Consider the following 21,809-nt stretch of genomic DNA (forward strand, 5'->3'; position numbering starts at 1 on the left):
TGACTTGACCTTAATATTTCCCGCGAAATATTGGTGGATCTAGTTCCTCTGCTGTAAACTAAACGCTTTATACTTGCGTGTTATATTTTTGTAAAAAATCAAGTAGTGATTAGTGATATCTATATTTAATTTATAGAATTCCATTTCTCCCTACAGAATGGCTGTAAGTATAAATCAAATCCTCAGAACTTTGAAATAATTACATAATCATATTACATTAAAATAAAAACAAAGGAATGGGGTTCGTTGATTTGGTACCACCCCACCATGTATGCATGGAGTAATTTGTCAAGTCCAAGTGTTGGCGTTGGCGATTCTTTGTTCAAGTTCTGTTACCATGCACAGATGATTCAATATTGTTTTCAGAATGTATAATCACGTCTGAGCACACTTGCAAAGAAGTAACAGTAGCATGTATAGACCAGGTAGTCGGTTCATATATATTTTATCCTATTTTCATCAACTCTCTCTACGCCCCCCCCCCCCCCCCACACCCCCTCTCTCTCTCTCTCTCTCTCTCTCTCTCTCTCTCTCTCTCTCTCTCTCTCTCTCTCTCTCTCTCTCTCTCTCTCTCTCTCTCCTCATCCCCAGTCACTTTCTTCTGAGACCGCTGTTTTTGCTGGTAATGGTAATGTCAATTAATTATTTTTCCCCAAAAGGATGACACTAGTTCTGATGCTGATCCCTTCTCCACTGCCACAAGTCCCACCAGACCATCAAGAGTAGACCCTTTAACCTCCAGTCCTGGTAGAGACCTTCCACCATTTGAAGATGACCCAGATATGGTAGATGATGAAAATCCTGATGGAGATGTGGAAGATGAAGAAGAAGGTGAAGAACTGTTTGGGAACAATCTGGAAAGGTAATTTTATGGGGGTTTTTTTATGGCCTGAAATTCTTTGCTATGTAAATGTAAAAAAAAGATAACGGACATGCAGATGGCTTTCAATGATGTAAGGTCATCCCTGAAGATGACAAAGTGTCACTTCGGACTCGATTCTGAATAGTCTCCTAAGTGCGTGCCATAAGTATCTTGAACTTGAATGTGTGTGCGCAAATACAGAAGGGAGACAGTACGGGTAGTAAGCAAAGGGTGAAACTGGAACTGAGAGAAAGCAAAAGAAAAGTTCAGAAGAAATTCTGTTTTGCCCATATCAGGCTGACACAGCTGATACCCTACTTAGTACTGTCGAAGGATTGTTGCTTGTCTAACACTGTCATTCTTTTGTCCTGATTTTGTTTGGACATTGTGTAAAGTTGTTAGAAAAGCTTTTCCTTTAGACCTCATTTACTAATTTCTATCTGGACTTCCAATTGATCAATGATTTTATCTTTCTCATCAAATAAAGCAGGTTTAGGTTGCTTGATGATAGTTAATGTAACATTGTTATTTTCATTTACATCAATTGTATGTAATTGTCAATAACTAAAATAAATTCGAAATTTACTGCCAGGGGAGGCTATTCAGATTCAAGTCCAGAGAACTTGTTGATTGCACGTGTGCATTGGAGTTCGAATAGCCATAGGAAACTATTCAGACTCGAGTCTGAATAGCGACAGCCTGAAGAGAAACCCTCTTGACGATGTACAATGTGAAGACACAGTGGCCCCTTGTGGGAAGGGGGTTATGAATGTGTTCATACCTTGTGGAATCTGCATACCAGTTTTCCAATCTGATTCTTCTATTTTCATAAAAGCTAGTCATATTGATTGCAAATTTACATATGTCCAAATATTTTTTATTTTTTAAAATTTTAACTCAAGCAAAAGTTACAGGTTTCTATTATGACCTCTGTTATCTACCTTCTTTATCCCTCGTTCATAATTTTGGGAAGTGTTAAAAATCATTCTTACCTCTAAATATTAAAGTGAAGTGCTCTTGAGTTTGCATTTTTGTCTCCAAACTGTATCCCTGATCTTAAATATAGCCATTTATTCATTCCTTGTAAAGCAGTCTTGTCTTGTTTGTACTGCTTTTTTTAAAATATTTTTTCTCAGGGAAACAATATAAATATATATTTGTTTTGGCAAAGAAACACAATTTGTATTCCAGGGATTACCAGGCCATACCAGAGTTGGATGTGTTTGAAGAGGCTGGGCTGGATACATCAGAATATTCAGACATGTCTGAAACACAAAGGCAAGATGCAGAAAGGGAGATGAGGGATAGAGATCGAGAAGAAGGAAGAGGTCGTATGAGGCGGGGATTGCTTTATGGTAAGATTTATTGATTAAATTGCACTTTTTAGAGGCCTTTCCTTGCATACAATACATATCTGCCTTAAACTAAGAGAAAAATCTGTTATTTCCTTAAAGTTTATATTGTAATTTAGAGATATTATGGAAGTCCCAAATTTGAAATACTTTCATGTTGCCAAATATTTACTGCTCAGTCCTGTTTTAATGATGATGATTAAATCTGTTGTTCTTTTACATTACCATTTTCTAAAGATGATGATGATGATGAAGACCGTCCGGCCCGAAAACGTCGCATTGCTGAAAGAGCTGCAGAAGGTGCTGTTCAAGATGATGATGAGGAGGTAGTCCATCTTATCAATATAATCATTACACATTCTTTTCGCAAAACTGTTGTTCATACTATAACAATGAGAACACAGAAAATTTCAAATTTTCCTAATTGGATTATTTTTTCTTTTTTACTTTTTTTCTAGGACCTCAGTGAATTTTAATTTGAAAATGTTATACTGTACTTTAATATTATTGTAGACCATATCATAAATGTAATGAAAATTTCAATAATATATATGGTTTAGACAATGAAAATATGTGAATTGTCCATCGGGGGACAGACAAAAGATGAAGAAAATGATAGAGGTAAAAATGACATCAAATTACGAAGAAAAAAAAGGAAAAACACATAGGCAGAGATACTAAGACGATAATTAAGAACAAAACAAATGAGCTTTCAATTGATAAGTGATGTGTTAGTGATTTTTAAAAAACAAACAAAAAGCGAGGACGTGGGGTGATTTATAGATGGAGAATGTTATGGAAGAGAGATAGAGGGAGGGAAGGAGTATTATGAAAGATGAACTGTAAATTAAGAATGATGCACAGCCAAATACTTTAAGAATTAGTTGAGAGGGGGATATATTATAAGATGCTGAGAGAGGTATCATCAAGATTTTTTAAAAATAATTTTTGTAGTGTATATATCTTTGAACTAAGTTCAACTTTCCTCCTGTTCATATGAGCAGTGATGACAAAAGTCCAGTTTGGAGCAAAAAATTTCGGGTTACGGGTAACTTCCATCACAATCCGGTGAGGTCAATTTGTTACAAGGATATCCCACCTCCAACCACGACATCATTATCACTGCCACTACTACTACAACCACCACCACTACATCATCATCACAAGCACTACTACTACAACCATCACTACGACAACTGCTACAACCACCACCACTGCATCATCATCACTATCACTACTACTACAAACACCACACCACCACCACATCATCACTACAACTACAGCTACAACCATCAGCACATCATCACTACCACTACAACGACCACATAGTAATCACTACAACTACTACTACAACCACACCACCATATCGTAGTCACTACAACTTCTTCTACTACTACAACCACCACCACTACATCATCATCACAAGCACTACTACTACAACCATCACTACGACAACTACTACTACAAACACCACATCATCACTACAACTACAGCTACAACCATCAGCACATCATCACTACCACTACAACGACCACATCGTAATCACTACAACTACTACTACAACCACACCACCATATCGTAGTCACTACAACTACTACTACTACTACAACCACCACCACTACATCATCATCACAAGCACAACTACTACAACCATCACTACGACAACTGCTACAACCTCCACCACTACATCATCATCACTATCACTACTACTACAAACACCACATCATCACTACAACTACAGCTACAACCATCAGCACATCATCACTACCACTACAACGACCACATCGTAATCACTACAACTACTACTACAACCACACCACCATATCGTAGTCACTACAACTACTGCTACAACTACCACTACTACATACATGCCGAATCTTATGAATTTTTCGTAATTTTACGAATTTTAGACAATTTCATGGCCAAATACGAAATTTTATGGAAAATTACGAATTTTTAATTCTTAGTATTACTTAAATGATAATAGAGATAATAATAATAATGATGATAAGAAGAACAAGTACTACCACTACTATTACTACTACTATAATAATGATGATAATAATGATAATATTGTGGTTGTTCATACACAATTTCAGAAATTATGAATTTCCTTGTCAAATTACTAAAAATTTACATTAAAATTACTAAATTTGAAGTTTTCAATTTGGCAAGTCTGCTACTACATCATCATCACTACCACTACTACTACAACCACCACCACTGCTACTACAACCACCACATCACTACTACTACAACTACCACCAAATCATAATTACTACCATTACTACTACAACCACCACCACCACATCATCACTATCACTACTACTACAACCACCACAACAACATCATTACAACTACAACTACCACCACATTATCATCACTACTAACTACTACTACTACTACTACAACCACCACCACCAACCGCATCATCACTACTACTACTACAACCATCACCTCTAGCACCAAATCATCATCACTACCACCACTACTACAACCGCACCACATCATCATCACTACCACTACTGCTACAAACACCATCACTACTACTACTACTAAAACCACCACCACATCATCACTATCACTGCAACTACAACCACCACCACCACATCCTCATCATCACTACTACTACTACTACTACTACTACAACCACCACCACATCATCACTATCACTGCTACTACAACCACCACCACCACATCCTCATCATTACTACTATTACTACAACCACCACCACATCATCACTATCACTGCTACTACAACCACCACCACCACATCATCATCGCTACCACTACTACTACTACAACCACTATCACATCATCATCACATCCACTATTACTACAACCACAAACACCACATCATCCTCACTATCACCAGTACTATAATCACTACCATATGGTTTTGGGGCTTTAATTCGTTTGAAATAAAAAAACTTTGAGATTGTATTTGGCATTGTATTTATAATATATCATAATATAATTCTAATCAGTTTTCTATTTAGAACTATACAATATGTAAACACAATGCCAAATACCATCCCAATCCCCTTTTCTTGTTTGCGGAAATTCCTGTGAGCCAAATTTAATGTTGGCGTCTCTGCTATGAGTATTTCTGTCATGATAATATAAATATTTCTAATTAAAACATTTCTCTGACATTGGCTATCCACCTTCACAGTTTCTTCTCAAATAAAAACTCTCTAGTCTTATGAACTGTCATTCACATGCTTGAAAATCTCACACTGCCCATAACTATCAAGAATGAAAAGTTTAGAATTTGGTTCCATTGGTTGTCTGCTTTTGAAATAAATGTTATCTCTTTTTTAAAAAAAATATAATGTCCTATTGTTATGTTTCTATGAATTGTTAACATCTTGCTGTATCCATGCATCAGATGATTGAAAGCATTGAGAATCTGGAGGATATGAAAGGTCATTCTGTCAAGGAATGGGTGGCCATGTTGGGACCAAAGACTGAAATTAAACACAGATTCAAAAACTTCTTGAGGACTTATGTTGATCAGCGAGGACACAGTGTTTACAGGGAAAAAATTAGACAAATGGTTGAAGGTAATCGTCTCTTTTCCCATATCAATATATGCCCCTGAACACACACACACACTCTCTCTCTCTCTCTCTCTCTCTCTCTCTCTCTCTCTCTCTCTCTCTCTCTCTCTCTCTCTCTCTCTCTCTCTCTCTCTTCTCTTCTCTTCTCTTCTCTTCTCTTCTCTCTCTCTCTCTCTCTCTCTCTCTCTCTCTCTCTCTCTCTCTCTCTCTCTGACCTTGCTAGGGCGTTTAACTTGAAGGAAAACAGTCAAATTGAAGGATCCATTATATATTTTGGGGCATAGGTATATCTTTGCTATTATTGATAAAGACTTCACTTACTGATGCTTTGTTAACATTTGAATGTTTCACATTGGATCATTCATGTCTGAGTTGGACCAAACAACAGATTGCTCTTAGGGTCTGCTTCTGTCCTGTCCCTGATTCTTACTTTTGCTTGGTATTTGTGTTGTTAGTGTGGATATACAATCTTTTGACTTTCCCATCCCCGCCTTTGTGCTGGTGCTTATATAATCGAAAAATGTCATAAAATCAGTGCAGTCACTATCATATTCTTTCTGATTCTAAGAATTCAACTGCAAAATTCAGTTTAATTTTTTGTAGTTGCAGGCCTGTAAATCTTCCAACTATGGTCGGAATTTCCACTCACCTGTATTTGTCAACAATCGATCCACCAACCTCCTTCAGTCCCTTGAAGAAACAAAAAATTATTAGCAGAACACTTCGTTCTGTACTATTTTTAGTGTGGTGTAGCTTTGTAGCTTCCCTTATACGTGTTGAGCCAGTGAGTAAAAAAGTGTCTTATTTTTAGCTTTTGTCTAGGAAAGCTGTACTCAATGTTTTCTCTCAACCATGAAATAGTTGATAGTTATATTGTGATGAATGAAGCTACTGTTGTATGATATCAAAGTTAAAGAAAAAAGGGATTTGTTTACATTACATTTTTCAGTCAAATTTGTATTTTCGGATTTTTTATCTAACCACTGACATTTTTCTTTGAAATCTAGATCTAGTTTGCTTTAATTTCAAAGTATCGGAAGGTTTTGTTGATCATTCTGCTAAGCTGTTGAGAATGGGGTAACTAACTGGTATTGTTTTCCAACATTTGCAAGTCTGCAGTTGTTATGTCTTGAATTATAACTCAATAATCCTCAAGGAAATTTTTAAAAGCCTAACCAACTTTAATTATCTGTATTATACCCCACAGGCAACAAAGAGTCTCTTATCATTGACTACAACATGTTGGCATCAGTTGAACAAGTCTTGGCTTACTTTTTACCTGAAGCACCAACAGAAATGTTAAATAATCTGGATGAGGTAGTTTTATTGAGAAATGAAGTATTTTTATTCATCAGCTTGAAGTATCTTTTCATATATTTTCTTTTTTAACCATTATGAAGATTGTTGAGATAGGTGATGCAAGTCTGTTTTAAAGTAATATAACTAAAATAGTTTACACATTCAATGTGTTAGGAATGATGCATTTTATGTGACAAGGCCAGTCTTGAGCTCCTGATGTACAAAGAATAAGTTACACAGTTGTTGGTTGACAAGTCATTAAAGGGATAATATAACTATTGGATATGTAGTAAACTGTAGAAATAGAAAAATAAAACTTTTCAGTTTAATTGGATTAAATTTAAAATGCCTAGAATTACCCATAATTTTTTTCTTGACAGAAATTGGTAGTGAAAATTACATACTGGATTTATTTTTCACAAGATTAGTTTGAATGCATTTTTAAAAATTTACATCTCGAGTGCAAGGAGACTTCTTGCATCAATATTGATTCAAGGATTCATAAAATAAATGTAACCATTTTCGACTTCAATATTAAATGTTTTGTTTTTATATACCATTTTGAACTATTTTCCATGAAGTTTCCATCAAATCTTAGCATAATTGATTTTGACATTCTATGCACTTCCTAGACAAGAAAATCGTATCAATTTACTCAATTTATTTAGTTATCTCAAATTCCTATTTTGAGTTGCGTTTAATCATGAAATGTAATTTGATAAAATATTAAATATCTCCAACAGGCTGCCACAGAAGTTGTGTTCAACATGTACCCCAATTATGAAAAGATCGCTAAAAATATACACGTGAGAATTGCAGATTTGCCATTGATTGAAGACATAAGATCTCTCAGGTAAGAATACAAATTAAGAGAAAAGCTTAAAGATTTGACTTAGTGGGAAGGGGGACATTGATAATTGTCCAAAGGTTCTCAGCTCCTGGATTTTGCTTTGACAAAATCTGTAATCTGTAATGAAACATAAAAGGCTATTTGTTTAGTTAATTGATTTCCAACAGGTCATAAAGTGGTGGAACTTTCAAGGCTGTTACCTTAATGCCAAAAAAATCAATTTAAAAAAAAATTTTTTTTTACAGAATTGCTTTTCTTTTAACCTCAATATGATTTTCTGCCTTCAATATTGAAACTTTGATAAAGTCATGCAGCATTTATTATTGTAATCTCGGCATAGAATTGTTTATTCGATCTTCATTTTGATAGATTTAAAAAACTCCAAAAGACTGAACTATGATTTTGTGATTTTGACAAGAATGATCAATTTTGGTAGAGCAAGTGAAAGAAAAATATAAGAAACTGAAATGATAGTAATAGAGACGGTGATCAAGCCTGTGGCACTCAGGTATAAAGGCTTATTGTCTGACCAAGATTTTTAAAAAGTGTACATAGATTTTAAAAGGTAGTTTTCAAAGTCATTATGCCCTCCTTTACTTTTGAAGGGATTTTAAAACTTTACTTTTTTTTTTCTTTTTCCATAAATTGAATTCCCCGCCCCCTAATTTTAGACAACTTCATCTGAACCAACTGATTAGAACCAATGGTGTTGTGACAAGTGTGACGGGTGTACTGCCACAACTCAGTGTAATCCGATATGATTGTAACAAGTGTTCATTTGTCCTTGGTCCATTCTACCAATCGCAAAACACAGAAGTAAAGCCTGGTTCTTGTCCAGAATGTCAGAGTCATGGACCTTTTGAAATCAATATGGAACAGGTAAGTTGTAATGGAAATAGTTGCGGTAGGCATTTTGATATCTTTATTTCTCGGACTTTGTTGGTCAATAAGTTTAGTGGCATTTTAAGGCAAATGGTAATGTGTCCCAAATTATTCAATTTTAATCTTATAAGGGATATAAATGTGTCTTTTCGTTCTTGCTTGCTTTATTTCTAATTTTTCTATTTCTTTACCATAATATTCAAAATAACACACTGCATGATATGAAATTTAAATGAGTGATATGGAACACTCATTTATCTAACAAAAATATTAAAATCATTCACTACCAAGATTTACAGAATAACAATTGTAAGGTGATATTACATTTTTTATTTTTTTAAGCAGAGATAATGCTGTTGTGAAATGTCTCATGAGTTAATTGCTCTTTCTCATTTAACAGCTCACTAAAGAGTCTGCATTGCATCAAGGTAGATAGTCCTTTTCAAATGCAACTGACTGCATGATAAGCCAATGACAATCATTTTGAAAAAAGTTCATGATTGCTGATATTATTAATGTGAATGGAATTTTTCTTTAATTTTTCTCAGACTGTGTACAAAAATTATCAGCGTGTCACTATTCAAGAAAGCCCGGGCAAGGTCCCTGCTGGAAGATTGCCTCGTTCCAAAGATGCAATTCTTCTAGATGACTTAGTGGACACTTGCAAGCCAGGGGATGAAATTGTGAGTACATCAGCAATTATAAATGCTAATTTGGGCAAATTTGTTCCAATTTTAAATCCATCAATTGTTGTTTTAAAGGTTTTTAAAATGACTTAAGCATTTAATCCTCATTCCATTCAGAAAGAACTTTGTATGGTTGATGACTGATAGGTTAGACTAAGATACCTATTCATTTTTCATTTCTTTCGTCAAAATTTGACATCATATGCCAATTCAAAGGGACTAAAAAAAGTATGAACAGAAATCTAGATGTTTGTATTATTTAGATATTGCCCTTTATTTTTTTATGTCTTTTTAATTGCCTTGCACTGTTCTTGCATCAAAATTGTCAGTACTTTTTGTAAATCACTAATAAATATAAAATCCCAATTGTTTCAGGAATTAACAGGAATTTACCATAACAATTATGACGGGTCTCTGAATGTGAATAATGGATTTCCTGTATTTGCCACTGTAATTCAAGCCAATCACATCACAAAAAAAGATGACAAGATGGCTGTGTTCATGTTGACAGATGAAGACATAAAAGCCATTGTCACCTTGTCTAAGGATGAAAGAATTGGAGAAAGGGTATGTGTCAAAATACATTCTTAACAGGGCTCACCTAGAACAGTTTAATCCTTCAGGAGTATGTCCGCAATGGGAACTCCACACATAAGGGGTTTCGTTTAAGGTTAATATAATTACCCATAATTTAAAAAAGATTCTCAAATTACTCTTTTATCAATTTAATAGAAAAGTTTTATAAGTTTTAGACTTGCTAGTCATTCTGTGCTCATCAGCAAAAATTTAATATGGTCTGTATGGAACAATTTTGATGCTCCCAATCTTATTTTTTTTACAGAATTAATGTAAATAGCTTTTGCATACTGGTGAAATACAACAAAGATTAAATGTTCTCTTGCAAGTTAGCTAGTACAAAACACAATCTCATTAATTATAACCACTGAGGAGTGAATCGTGTAAGTTCCTTCTAAAGCATGTCATATAATGGGTGTGTGATTTGAATTCAAATAGTTTCATTTTAAATTTGAAAGATAAGTAATTGTTAGACAAAAGTGTTAACTCGACATTTATTTTATTTGCTTTGCCATGATTTGTATCATTTCATAAATTACCTTACGTTAATTTCTAATGTCATTTAACCAATTCCTGACATATCATTAATCAGATTGTTGCCAGCATGGCTCCATCAATTTATGGTCATGAAGATATCAAGAGAGCACTGGCTTTGGCTGTATTTGGTGGAGAGCCTAAGAACCCTGGACAGAAACACAAGGTAAATCAATCCTCATGTCATTCTTTAGAAAAACTAATGATGACATGTAGTTGCTGGATGGCTTATAATGCGATTAGAAAAATTGACAGTGATTTCTTTTTACATGTGCAGCTATGTGGTCTTGTGGTATTACACTCACTTTCAGATTGGAAGGTCCTGGGTTCGAGCCTCTCTCGGCACATAGTTGAGTCCTTGGAAAAAGCTCTTTACTCACATTATCTTACTGTATTCAGGTGTAAAATGAGTACCTGGCCATTAACAGCATTGTCTCTGTCCGAAAAAAATTGTAATATCGTCTAACAGGCATCATGTCCCGTCCTAGATGTTAGGTGTTGCTGTTGGCCAGGGATCCCTTGTAAAGCGCTTTGAGCACATTTAGTGGATATTGTGCTATATAAAAGCTCAATTTAAATTTTTTTTTTATTTTACATCAACACGGTCTTTTGATTTTCAAATGGAAATAGATATTCTCTTACATTTATCCCAACTGACTCCCCTTTCACAGTTACGTGGAGACATCAATGTTTTGATCTGTGGTGATCCTGGAACAGCTAAATCTCAGTTCTTGAAATATGTTGAGAAGACCGCACCCAGGGTAGTTTTTGCATCGGGTCAGGGGGCATCTGCTGTTGGTCTGACAGCATATGTCCAGAGGAATCCTGTCTCCAAAGAATGGACCCTAGAAGCTGGTGCTCTGGTTCTTGCTGACAAAGGTGTCTGTTTGATTGACGAGTTTGACAAGGTGGGTGATCTAAGCTTTTTAGAACTACCAGTATTTTGTATTTTCCAATATTCTGATTTCAATGAAGATTTAACTTCACCTTTCTTTGTTCCTATAATTCATAAGGGTTCTAGTACATATCATCAAATAATTGCACTTTGATTATACGTTTAGAATGGAGTGAAATCTAACAATTTATGACATATATGGGAGGGGGGGGGGGCTGGGAATGACTGAAAAGCAAAAAATATCTAGTAGATAGACATGTGCTCTCAGTTTGTGGGATTTTTATATAGTTGTATGTGATATGTAGCTAATATGGATCATTATGATGGAAGCATTGTTAAAAGAGAGGGAGAGAGAGAGATAGACAGCGTGCATCTGTACCATACAAAATCTAGTTTTGATGAGTGGAAATTCTTTTTATCTTTTTTTATTTAATTTTTTTTTCTCACATGGCAAGCATCATATTTTTTCTTTGTATTGTGTCCCTAACTGTTTTCAATATCTCATGAATAGGCACTCCTATCGTTTACATGATATTACATAGTCTCATTTGTCTCCCGTTATTCATCATTTTGATCAGATGAATGACCAAGACCGCACCAGCATCCACGAGGCCATGGAACAACAAAGTATCTCAATTTCCAAAGCTGGCATAGTTACCTCCCTGCAGGCCCGTTGTACTGTGATAGCTGCTGGTAACCCTATTGGCGGTCGTTATGATCCATCTCTCACTTTTTCAGAAAATGTAAGTGGTTTCTACTTTAGTAAATGACCAATAAACTTGAATTGAATTAAAATGGCAACCTTTATGGGATGGACATAAAGATAATACCATTTGGTAATCTGATGGTTTTCCTTGGAGAGCGGATGCCTTACTGATTCTAGTTTTGATCTCTGCATTGCAGTCACCATCTGTTGTCAGTTTACTACCCAAGTACGTGAATTCTTATTTATCCTGGAATCAAAATTTGTATTTTTAGTTTACTATGCAGCCTGCTCTACCAAATTGCAGGATATTTTCCTGTAATTATCATTATCTTGTTGAGACGAGTTTGGAATGAAGGTTCCTAAGTCCCTGATTTCAATTTGAAAAGGTTGGCAGCTGTGGAGATATATCATTTTAAGGCAATGAATATCAGTATGAGTACCAGTGTTATTAAGGTTTAAGGCATGTTTAGAAAAATAATGTTGCATCATTTTTCAAATTCTTTATTTTAGGTTGATCTGACGGAACCTATTCTCTCTCGTTTTGATGTATTATGTGTGGTAAGAGATACTGCAGATTCTGTTCAGGTATGTTGACTTTGAACTCAGTGTATTTATGTATCTTTGTTAGCTATATGTCTATTAATGAATCTGAAATCCTTTGACTTTACTATCCCATCTTTACCATGTAATGAAATGATCTTCATGTATTGCATACACTGTAAGGCAAATAATAAAACAGCAGCTCATGTACATCTAATTTCCCATTGTAATAGTTAAAGTTATGATGATAATATTGTCATTTAATTTTATTATTTTTAAAAATCAGGATGAACGATTAGCCAAGTTTGTTGTTGGAAGTCACATGAAACATCATCCTCATGCCACGACAGATGATGAATCAGTTGTAAGTCAGCTTCTTGTATTGTATTTAATTTTAGTAAGTTCTAATCTTAGTCAAAATGCTTGTCTCTCCGAGTTCTTATTTTCTAATTAGCTCTGCAGTAGCTATTCAGGTTCATTCTGGGCTAATTTTGACCACTCTTTGAAACTAAATTTTTTTGTACTCATGTGAATTTAAAGGCTGTTGCCAATCTTGTCCTGAATCATGGTACAGTATTATATTGGGGGAACCTGATGGAGTAGTGGCTTGTCATGGTAGATATCAACTCCAATCACAATAGAGAAACTGGGATTATTTATATAGTGATCTCTAACTTATATAATCCCATCACAGATGGATTGATTCTTAACAGAGGTGCCTCCTTTTAAATAATCTAAGGTATGTTGAAGTAAGATTTAAACTTTTTAACCTTCAGGATTTACCACAGGAAAGTAAAGTGGAACCTATCCCCCAAGAACTCCTCAAGAAATACATTATGTATGCCAAGGAGAAGGTCAAACCAAAACTTAACCAGATGGATCAAGATAAAGTTGCCAAATTGTTCTCTGAGCTCAGAAGGGAATCAATGGTAGGTTTTCATCATCATCATCAGTGGTTGCTTGTGTTCATAATCACATCATTATCTCTTACTACGATCCAATCTTCTGCACTAAGTAATTGGATATTTGGCAGGTTCAAATGTTCTCACAGATTTGTCAATCCTCTGTCACTGTCTTGCTCTCTTTCCATCAATCATCAATGAAACCAGAAACCACCAGATTTTCAATGCCCCCACATAAGTGCAAATTACTTCATTTGCCTTTTCCTAACAGTTGACATGAGTATCTTCTCTCTTCTAAATATTCAGATCGTCTTCATGGTACATTTTGGCTGTCCGTGGAGCTTTCAATATTCTTCTATAAAGTTATAGCTCAAAAGCTTCAATTCTCATTTTAAAAATTGTTTTTATTTTTTATTCTACATATTTGAAGTCCATGTTTAGCAATCTTACAGGATGTAAGTGTCTGCCAGTTTCACGCTGGTGTTCATACTTAGACTTGTATTGGTTACCACCGATTTTTGGTTATGGATTACTATTTTGATCGAGCTATTCTTTGTTGGCTTTTTTCTATATCATGTCCATCATTGATGCTATATATCAATGTTTCATCCAATTTTTTCCCTTCCCTTCTCTTGTTAGGTAGAATGGAGGATCTGTGTCACAATCATGTATTGCTTTGTTTTTTATTAATAGGTTAATAGAAGGCAGTGCTTCTCTTTATTTTCCTTCTTTTTTTTTTCTTTGCGAATGACATCTTTTCCATCATTTGTCCTCATATCTGATGTTCATGTATGTCGGGGGGGGGGGGGGGGGGGTCTTTTTTTTTTAGCATAGTCTCCAAGTTTGTTTTATAATTTCATGAATGGGGATTACATCGGTGGAAAAACTCATCGCCACCATGTCTTATGTCAAAATTGACACCTGTGTTCAATTGCATGAATTCCATAGAATCTCCCAGTAATATGACGTCAGTCTAGACAGGCTGGCGCAAAGTGTCAAAAGTGACACGAGGCTAGCAGTTGTCTCGGATATGATGGTCGACAGGATAGGGGGAAGGGATGGGAGCAGATGATGTTTTAGGAACTTTTATATATTCGTTTGTTTATATATAGAATTGTTAAAACATTTCTAATTAAAATGAAAGAGATGTGATTTTCTATTATGATCTATGTAATCTAATTAATAGTGCCAAAGTCCCAATGAACGAGAGATCAAAGGTGTTATTGAATCTGTCTTCTATTGTACTTTGATTTTACATTACCAGAAGCACTTGCAGAACATTACTTACGACTTTTCTTCTGTGCATATAAGAATCTTATGTTGAAAATGAATTTTAATAAGTCATGGTATTGTCTGTAAAAATCTCCCATTTTAAATTTTTTCAGGCCACAGGAAGCATTCCAATTACAGTGCGTCACATTGAGTCAATGATTCGAATGAGTGAGGCAAATGCACGCATGCACTTAAGAGACTACGTTAATGAGGATGATGTCAACATGGCCATCCGCATCATGCTGGAGAGTTTCATCAACACACAGAAATTCAGTGTCATGAGGACAATGAGAAAGGTGAGCAATATGTATACAAAGAAAGTGTACTGCTCAAGGAATGAGCATTAATTTCACTATCTAATATCATTAAGGATTTAATGAGATTACTGGATTTATAAAAACCAAACTTTTCTATGGCACTCTAAAAATATTCACATTTACGTGTAAATAAAACTCTTAAAACTTTTATCTTTTTTTTCCAGACGTTTGGACGATATTTATCTTTCCGAAAGGATAACAATGAGTTGTTGCTGTTCATATTGAAACAATTAGCACAAGATCAAATGGCTTATCAAAGGAATCGTTTCGGAGCTGATTTGGAGCAGATTGAAATCTCAGAAAAGGACTTGGCTGATAAGGTTGGTTGAATTACCATGACCATTTTATTTTTATAAACGTTAAGCTTTATCGAATATTTAGTCTATGCAGAAGTTTGCTCCAACAAGGATTTAGTGCTGAAAAAAAAATTCTCAAAAATTATTGGGACCCACTAGTGAACACTAAATAAGGAATGTAAATTGTCTTGAATGTATTCTACATAGATTGGAATTTCCCATAATTTTTTTCTCTGTAGTAGGATAAGTATCAATGATTGAGGTAGTAGTGGTTATAATGGTGTCATTCAGTTGACAAATAACCAGCTTTTTTGTAGTTTGGCGTGAAATCGAGTTTTCAAAGTTATCTTGTTACTGATACCTAAGTGAGTTCCCTAAATAGAGCATCATGGAACATAAGAGTGCATTTTAGGAATACATCTTGTTACTGTCACCATAACATCCACCACCATCATCATCACTTCTACCACCACTACCACAGTATCATTATGCACCCACCAACCACATCACTATCATCACTGGGTGGGGTTCCTGACCTCCCATAGTGGGCAGAGAGGTACATACTGTGTCTTCTATCCCCTTATATCTGTTTTCCAACATGCTTTCTGTCTTTGTCTTGGAATGAGAATACTTGGTTTTGTTCTGGTCCTGGCTGGGAGGGAAAAAGTCAAATGCATAGTTATGTTTTTGGAGATGATTTTATTTTTCCTTGTAAACCATCTCTCTGTTATATAGTATTATATTTGTTATTTGGAATGTATAATGTGAGCATTTGAGTGTATTCCTCTTGTTGGATTTTGTGCTTGTGTCCGGATGAGACTTATAGGTGATCTTAAACTAAATTCATTGGAGGTATGCTCTTGGAATCTACATCTGATCCCTATTTGTTCCCAGTTCCCCTTTGTCTTACTTTCTCTTGGGTGCTTTAATTGTAATTCTAGAACTTTTTACTATCCCATTTTCTTCCTTTTTACTGGCGCTGATATAACCTAAATGTGTTGCAAGCGCCGTAAAACCCTGTAAAACAAAAACACACATAACTCACTATAATTACCATCACCAGCAATACAGCATAACTTCACCAATACTACTACTGCTATCATGGTTGGGTTCTGTTATCTCTTGTGGAACATTTCAGATTGCATTAATTCAACCTTCAATTACGTACTTTCTGGGACACTGTATGAATGAAAAAAATGCTCATTTAGAAGTTGCCTCCACAAACCAGATAATTCTAGAATTGTAATCACCTGGGTGGGTTCCTGACCTCCCATAGTGGGCAGGGAGGTACAGACTGTGTCTTCTATTCCCCCCCCCCCCCCCCCCCCCCCTATAACCTAAATGTGTTGCAAGCGCCGTAAAACCCTTAAAAACAAAAACAAACATAACTCACTATTATTACCATCACCACCAATACAGCATAACTTCACCAATACTACTACTGCTATCATGGTTGGGTTCTGTTATCTCTTGTGGAACATTTCAGATTGCTTAATTCAACCTTGAATTACGGTACTTTCTGAACTGTATGAATGAAAAAAATGCTCATTAGAAGTTGCCTCCACAACACCAATAATTCTAGAATTGTAATCACCTGGTGGTTCCTGACCTCCCATAGTGGGCTGGGAGGTAACAGACTGTGTCTTCTTCCCATTCCCCCCCCCTCCTTTTCCCCCTGCCTTATAACCTAAATGTGTTGCAAGCGCCGTAAAACCCTTAAAAACAAAAACAACATAACTCACTATAATTACCATCACCACCAATACAGCATAACTTCACCAATACTACTACTGCTATCATGGTTGGTTCTGTTATCTCTTGTGGAACATTTCAGATTGCTTAATTCAACCTTCAATTACGTACTTTCTGGACACTGTATGAATGAAAAAAATGCTCATTTAGAAGTTGCCTCCACAAACCAGATAATTCTAGAATTGTAATCACCTGGGTGGGTTCCTGACCTCCCATAGTGGCAGGGAGGTACAGACTGTCTTCTTTCCCCCCCCCCCCCCCCCCCCCCCCCCCCCTATAAACCTAAATGTGTTGCAAGCGCCGTAAAACCCTTAAAAACAAAAACAAACATAACTCACTATTATTACCATCACCACCAATACAGCATAACTTCACCAATACTACTACTACTGCTATCATGGTTGGGTTCTGTTATCTCTTGTGGAACATTTCAGATTGCATTAATTCAACCTTCAATTACGGTACTTTCTGGGACACTGTATGAATGAAAAAAATGCTCATTTAGAAGTTGCCTATACAAACCAGATAATTCTAGAATTGTAATCACCTGGGTGGGGTTCCTGACCTCCCATAGTGGGCAGGGAGGTACAGACTGTGTCTTCTATTTCCCCCCCCCCCCCCCCCCCCCCCCCCCATATCTGTTTTCCAACTTGCTTTCTGTCTTGGAATGATATTACTTGGTTTTGTCTTGGCTCTAGCTGGGAGGGAAACAGTCAATTGTATAGTTAGTTTTGGGAGATGATATTTTTTTTTTCCTTGTAAATCATCTCTCTGTTATGCACTGTATTATATTTTCTTTATATTATTTATGATTTGTAAAACATTTAAGTATTCCTCTTAGTGGGGACCTGTGCTTGTGTCTCGATGAGACTTTTAGGAGATCTCAAACTAAGTACACTGATAGTGTGCTGTTGGAATCTACATCTGTTTCCTATTTAAATCAATTCCCCTTTGTCTTACTTTTTCTTGGGTGCTTGAATTGTTATTCTTGAACTTTTTACTATCACATTGTCTTCCTTTTTACTGGCGCTGATATGACCTCAATGTGTTGCAAGCGCCCTAAAACCCTCTAAAACAAAAACAAATTGTAATCACAGCAAATTTTAATACACATACACAAACTCACAAACCATCTACTTACATACACAATACTTCATCATTATTTTTATTATTAATATTGTTATTATTATTATTGTTGTTGTTATTAATCAACGTTGTTATTATTATCAGCATTCCTGTTTTTCTTATTATTATTATTAATGATGACGATAGACATTCCATCATCATCATTATGGTTATCATTACCACATTTTTGCCCATTGGCAATGCAATTGAAAACAAATTACTTGGAATGAAACTATTAAATAAAAACTTCTTCCTTTTACTCGTTACACAAAGAAAACAGGAAGAATAAAGAAGAGGGGTTGAGAGTGCTTTGTATAAGTATTGAAATGGAAGGTGCTGCAGCATCGTTTCTGTGCTATATGCACGTAGTGTGTTTGTGGTTAGCCCTGAATTCCATGGCAGCATCACTTTCAATTTGGCATGTCTCAAAAGCCGAGTGCCCTCTCTTGTGTTTCATGACTCTGGTCCTATATTTTCACAATCATAGACAAAAGGATACTTGGTAATTTAATGCCCTTTTCATTCATGGGAGGGTGGCAAGTCTGGTGGTAAAAAAGGGGCATGAACTTTGAAGCCCTTGTTTTTATCAAGTAAAAATTGTATGCAAATTAACAGAAACCTGTTTCAATCATTTTGCAAATTTTTATTGAAAAACTGATAATCAAAATTAGGAATTATTTTTTACAAGATACATGATTATGTCATTGTATCGCATTCTTTCAGCTCGCCATTTGTTAATGAGCATGAGTAAATGAGATGGTGGAAATGCAGATAACTTTAATATGTGGCTTTACCGGATAGATGCATTTTTATATTGGTTCACTCTTAACTAGATTGCCTCATTGCATCAGTAATTGCTGCACTGTTAGTGCAATAAGTCTTATTGCAAATTCTGCTAGTGATGGTGGTTCTAGTTGTGGGTTAAATCAATTTTTTAAAAACAATTTCAAATTTGATGTACCTCCAGTATCACGCAACACACATGAACAAACAATAATATTAGTTATAAAAATTTGATACAGCGGTAAAAAGTTTTTAATATCAATTTTCGAACAATTGTACTAATTACCTCAGAATTACAATGTGTCAACGTTAGGTCATTTGGCCCTTTTTGTCTAGCCTCTATTATATGCCCTTTTTCACAGTTTTAGTCCTGCTTAATGTGTTGTTGGTCATTTATTTCAGCAGGTTAATTTAAATTTAATTCAATTTTCATCTCTTGCTGTACAAGTCCATGTTAGGCATTTTTTCATCTAGAAGCAGTTTTACAATGTTTTGTCAAGTGTTAACACCAGAGTCAGAAGGGATATTTTGCCTCAAGATCAAAACACTGAGGTCAGAGTTGTGCAAGAATTATCACCCATCCATTCTCAATATCTTTACTTACCACACAAAGAGTCATCTTAGGGGAATCTTCTGCTTGAATTGTTGATTACATATATATAATAATTTTTTTTTTTTCATTTTCTATCTTTTTCCAGGCACGACAGATCAATATCCATAGCCTGACAACATTTTATGGAAGTGATGTTTTCCAGGCAAATAGATTCACTCACGACAGCAAAAGAAAGGTCATCGTTCAGGCTGTTTGATGAGTGATTTGGCTATCGATGTAAAAGATACAGTGGAAAGAAATCAATTGACACATTGTTGAATGGGGCATGCCTTTCCAGCCTTGTGTATCCTGGATTTGATCTGGATTAAAAAAATCTGTAAAATATCAATATATTAGACAGTTGCCTTCTCTGCCTATTCTATGCTCATGGTGTCATGTGTTAGTTAGAAATTGGCTATGATTTTGTAAAGTCTTCGTGGGACTTCAGGTGACCTCATGGCTGAATATTGTAGGCAGATTTCTACAGAATTTGGGGACAGTCAGATATTAGTGGAGAGTGTCATTTCTTGTACATTACATGAAATGCATTAACTCTCCCCTTACCAATGAATTTCAAGATTTTTACTGACATGTGTTGTACAGGTGCAACACACAAAATAAATTTTTAAACTCAAATTCAAAAGCAGTAAGAACGTTCTATACATAATTTTTTGAGCAAAACAAGCTTTACGAAACAGCATTAAGTTCTTGCAAATATAACAAACCTTTTTCTTTTTAAATATTGTGATTTGTAAATTTAATCTAAGAAAACTTGTTTGTTTCGTAATGAATGTGATGATTTTCCTACAGTTGGTCAGGAGAGGGTTAAGTTTACTATTAGATATTGATGCAATTTAAACATTGGACTGCAAGCACTTAAATGATTCTAATAATGTTGAAAGTGCTGTTAAACATCTAAAAACATTGGACTTGTTTTAGCAAGAATTTCAATTCTTGACAAGGGATATTTTTCTTGTTTTTGGGTGGGGCATTATATGTTCTCAGGTCAGATTAATTGTTTCGGGATAAATACGTTTTTAAAAAAAATTCTGTGAAGCCTTTTATTAGACTTTATTTTTATGATGAAACTACTAAATCTATAAACATCCAACATGTTGTCTTCTTCTCAAAGGGATGAATGATCGTAAATGGTTACCAATATTTTTATGAAAAAAAAACTTTCTGAAAACATTCCTTTGACATTGCAAAAGTTATTAAGGAATTTTGAGTCTTGCCTGCAATACTATTTTAAACTAAATTTACGTTTTTCAGTGTTAGAAAGATGCAGAGAATTTCTGTAATGTCTTGTCTTATTCATTCTTGAAAGTGCAGATCTATCACATCAGCTTCCATTTTTCCTTGTACTTGTACTGATACAACTTCGATTAAAAAGAAAGAGCAACCATTGGCAACATGCAGATTTACCATTGTATAAATATAAAACATGCAGTCTGTCCCTACCATTACTTTATTATCAATAAAGTGTGTAAAAAAAATTATAGTTATTCAGTGTCAAGGTTTCTGAAACGTTTAATGGATAGTAACAATTGCTTGCTACCGGTCAGATAGGACACAGTTGTATTACAAAGTACTTTCCACCATATCAAGAAACTACCTAATTCGTGCAATGTTGACAAAGGGTTCAAAAAGAGAAAACAACCCTTGCTTGTTTATAGAGCACTCACCCGATTGACCTATTAGGTTTCATGTGGGTGAGGTTGAAAAGATTTTTCACTCTTTAAAATATGAAAATAAAATATTTGAATACATTTTTATGTGATTTTGTGTACATTTTTTAATTCATCTAAGCCTTGTCTCATTTCTTTTGCTGCTGCGGTCAGATTATACATCTTATTTCTGTTTCTGTTGTAAATTTTGTTAACATATTATATAACATTTGTAAACATTTGAGTGTATTCCTCTTAGTGGAGACCTGTGCTTGTGTCAGGATGAGACTTTTAGGTGATCTCAAACTAAATACTTTGATAGTGTGCTTTTGGAATCTACATCCGTTTCCTATTTGAA

At 35.1% G+C, this 21,809-nt stretch overlaps 1 protein-coding gene across 1 annotated transcript; it reads left to right on the forward strand.

The window, feature by feature from the left end:
• Positions 1-19: 19 nt before the first annotated feature.
• Positions 20-21,557, forward strand: LOC144974890 (DNA replication licensing factor mcm2-like). The gene is made up of 19 exons (XM_078918355.1): positions 20-163; positions 660-862; positions 2,054-2,217; positions 2,452-2,540; positions 5,606-5,780; positions 6,985-7,094; positions 7,820-7,929; positions 8,598-8,805; positions 9,357-9,491; positions 9,870-10,061; positions 10,663-10,770; positions 11,276-11,512; positions 12,078-12,242; positions 12,716-12,790; positions 13,032-13,109; positions 13,522-13,674; positions 15,033-15,215; positions 15,401-15,556; positions 19,891-21,557. Exons 1-19 carry the CDS (start codon positions 158-160, stop codon positions 19,999-20,001), a joined length of 2,658 nt encoding a protein of 885 aa, XP_078774481.1. The 5' UTR covers positions 20-157; the 3' UTR covers positions 20,002-21,557.
• The last annotated feature ends 252 nt before the right edge of the window (positions 21,558-21,809 follow it).

The sequence above is a fragment of the Berghia stephanieae genome, chromosome 6 (genome assembly GCF_034508935.2).
Source record: "Berghia stephanieae isolate SIO BIC M18660-M18661 chromosome 6, UCSD_Bste_1.3, whole genome shotgun sequence".
Taxonomy (NCBI): Eukaryota; Metazoa; Mollusca; class Gastropoda; order Nudibranchia; family Aeolidiidae; genus Berghia; species Berghia stephanieae.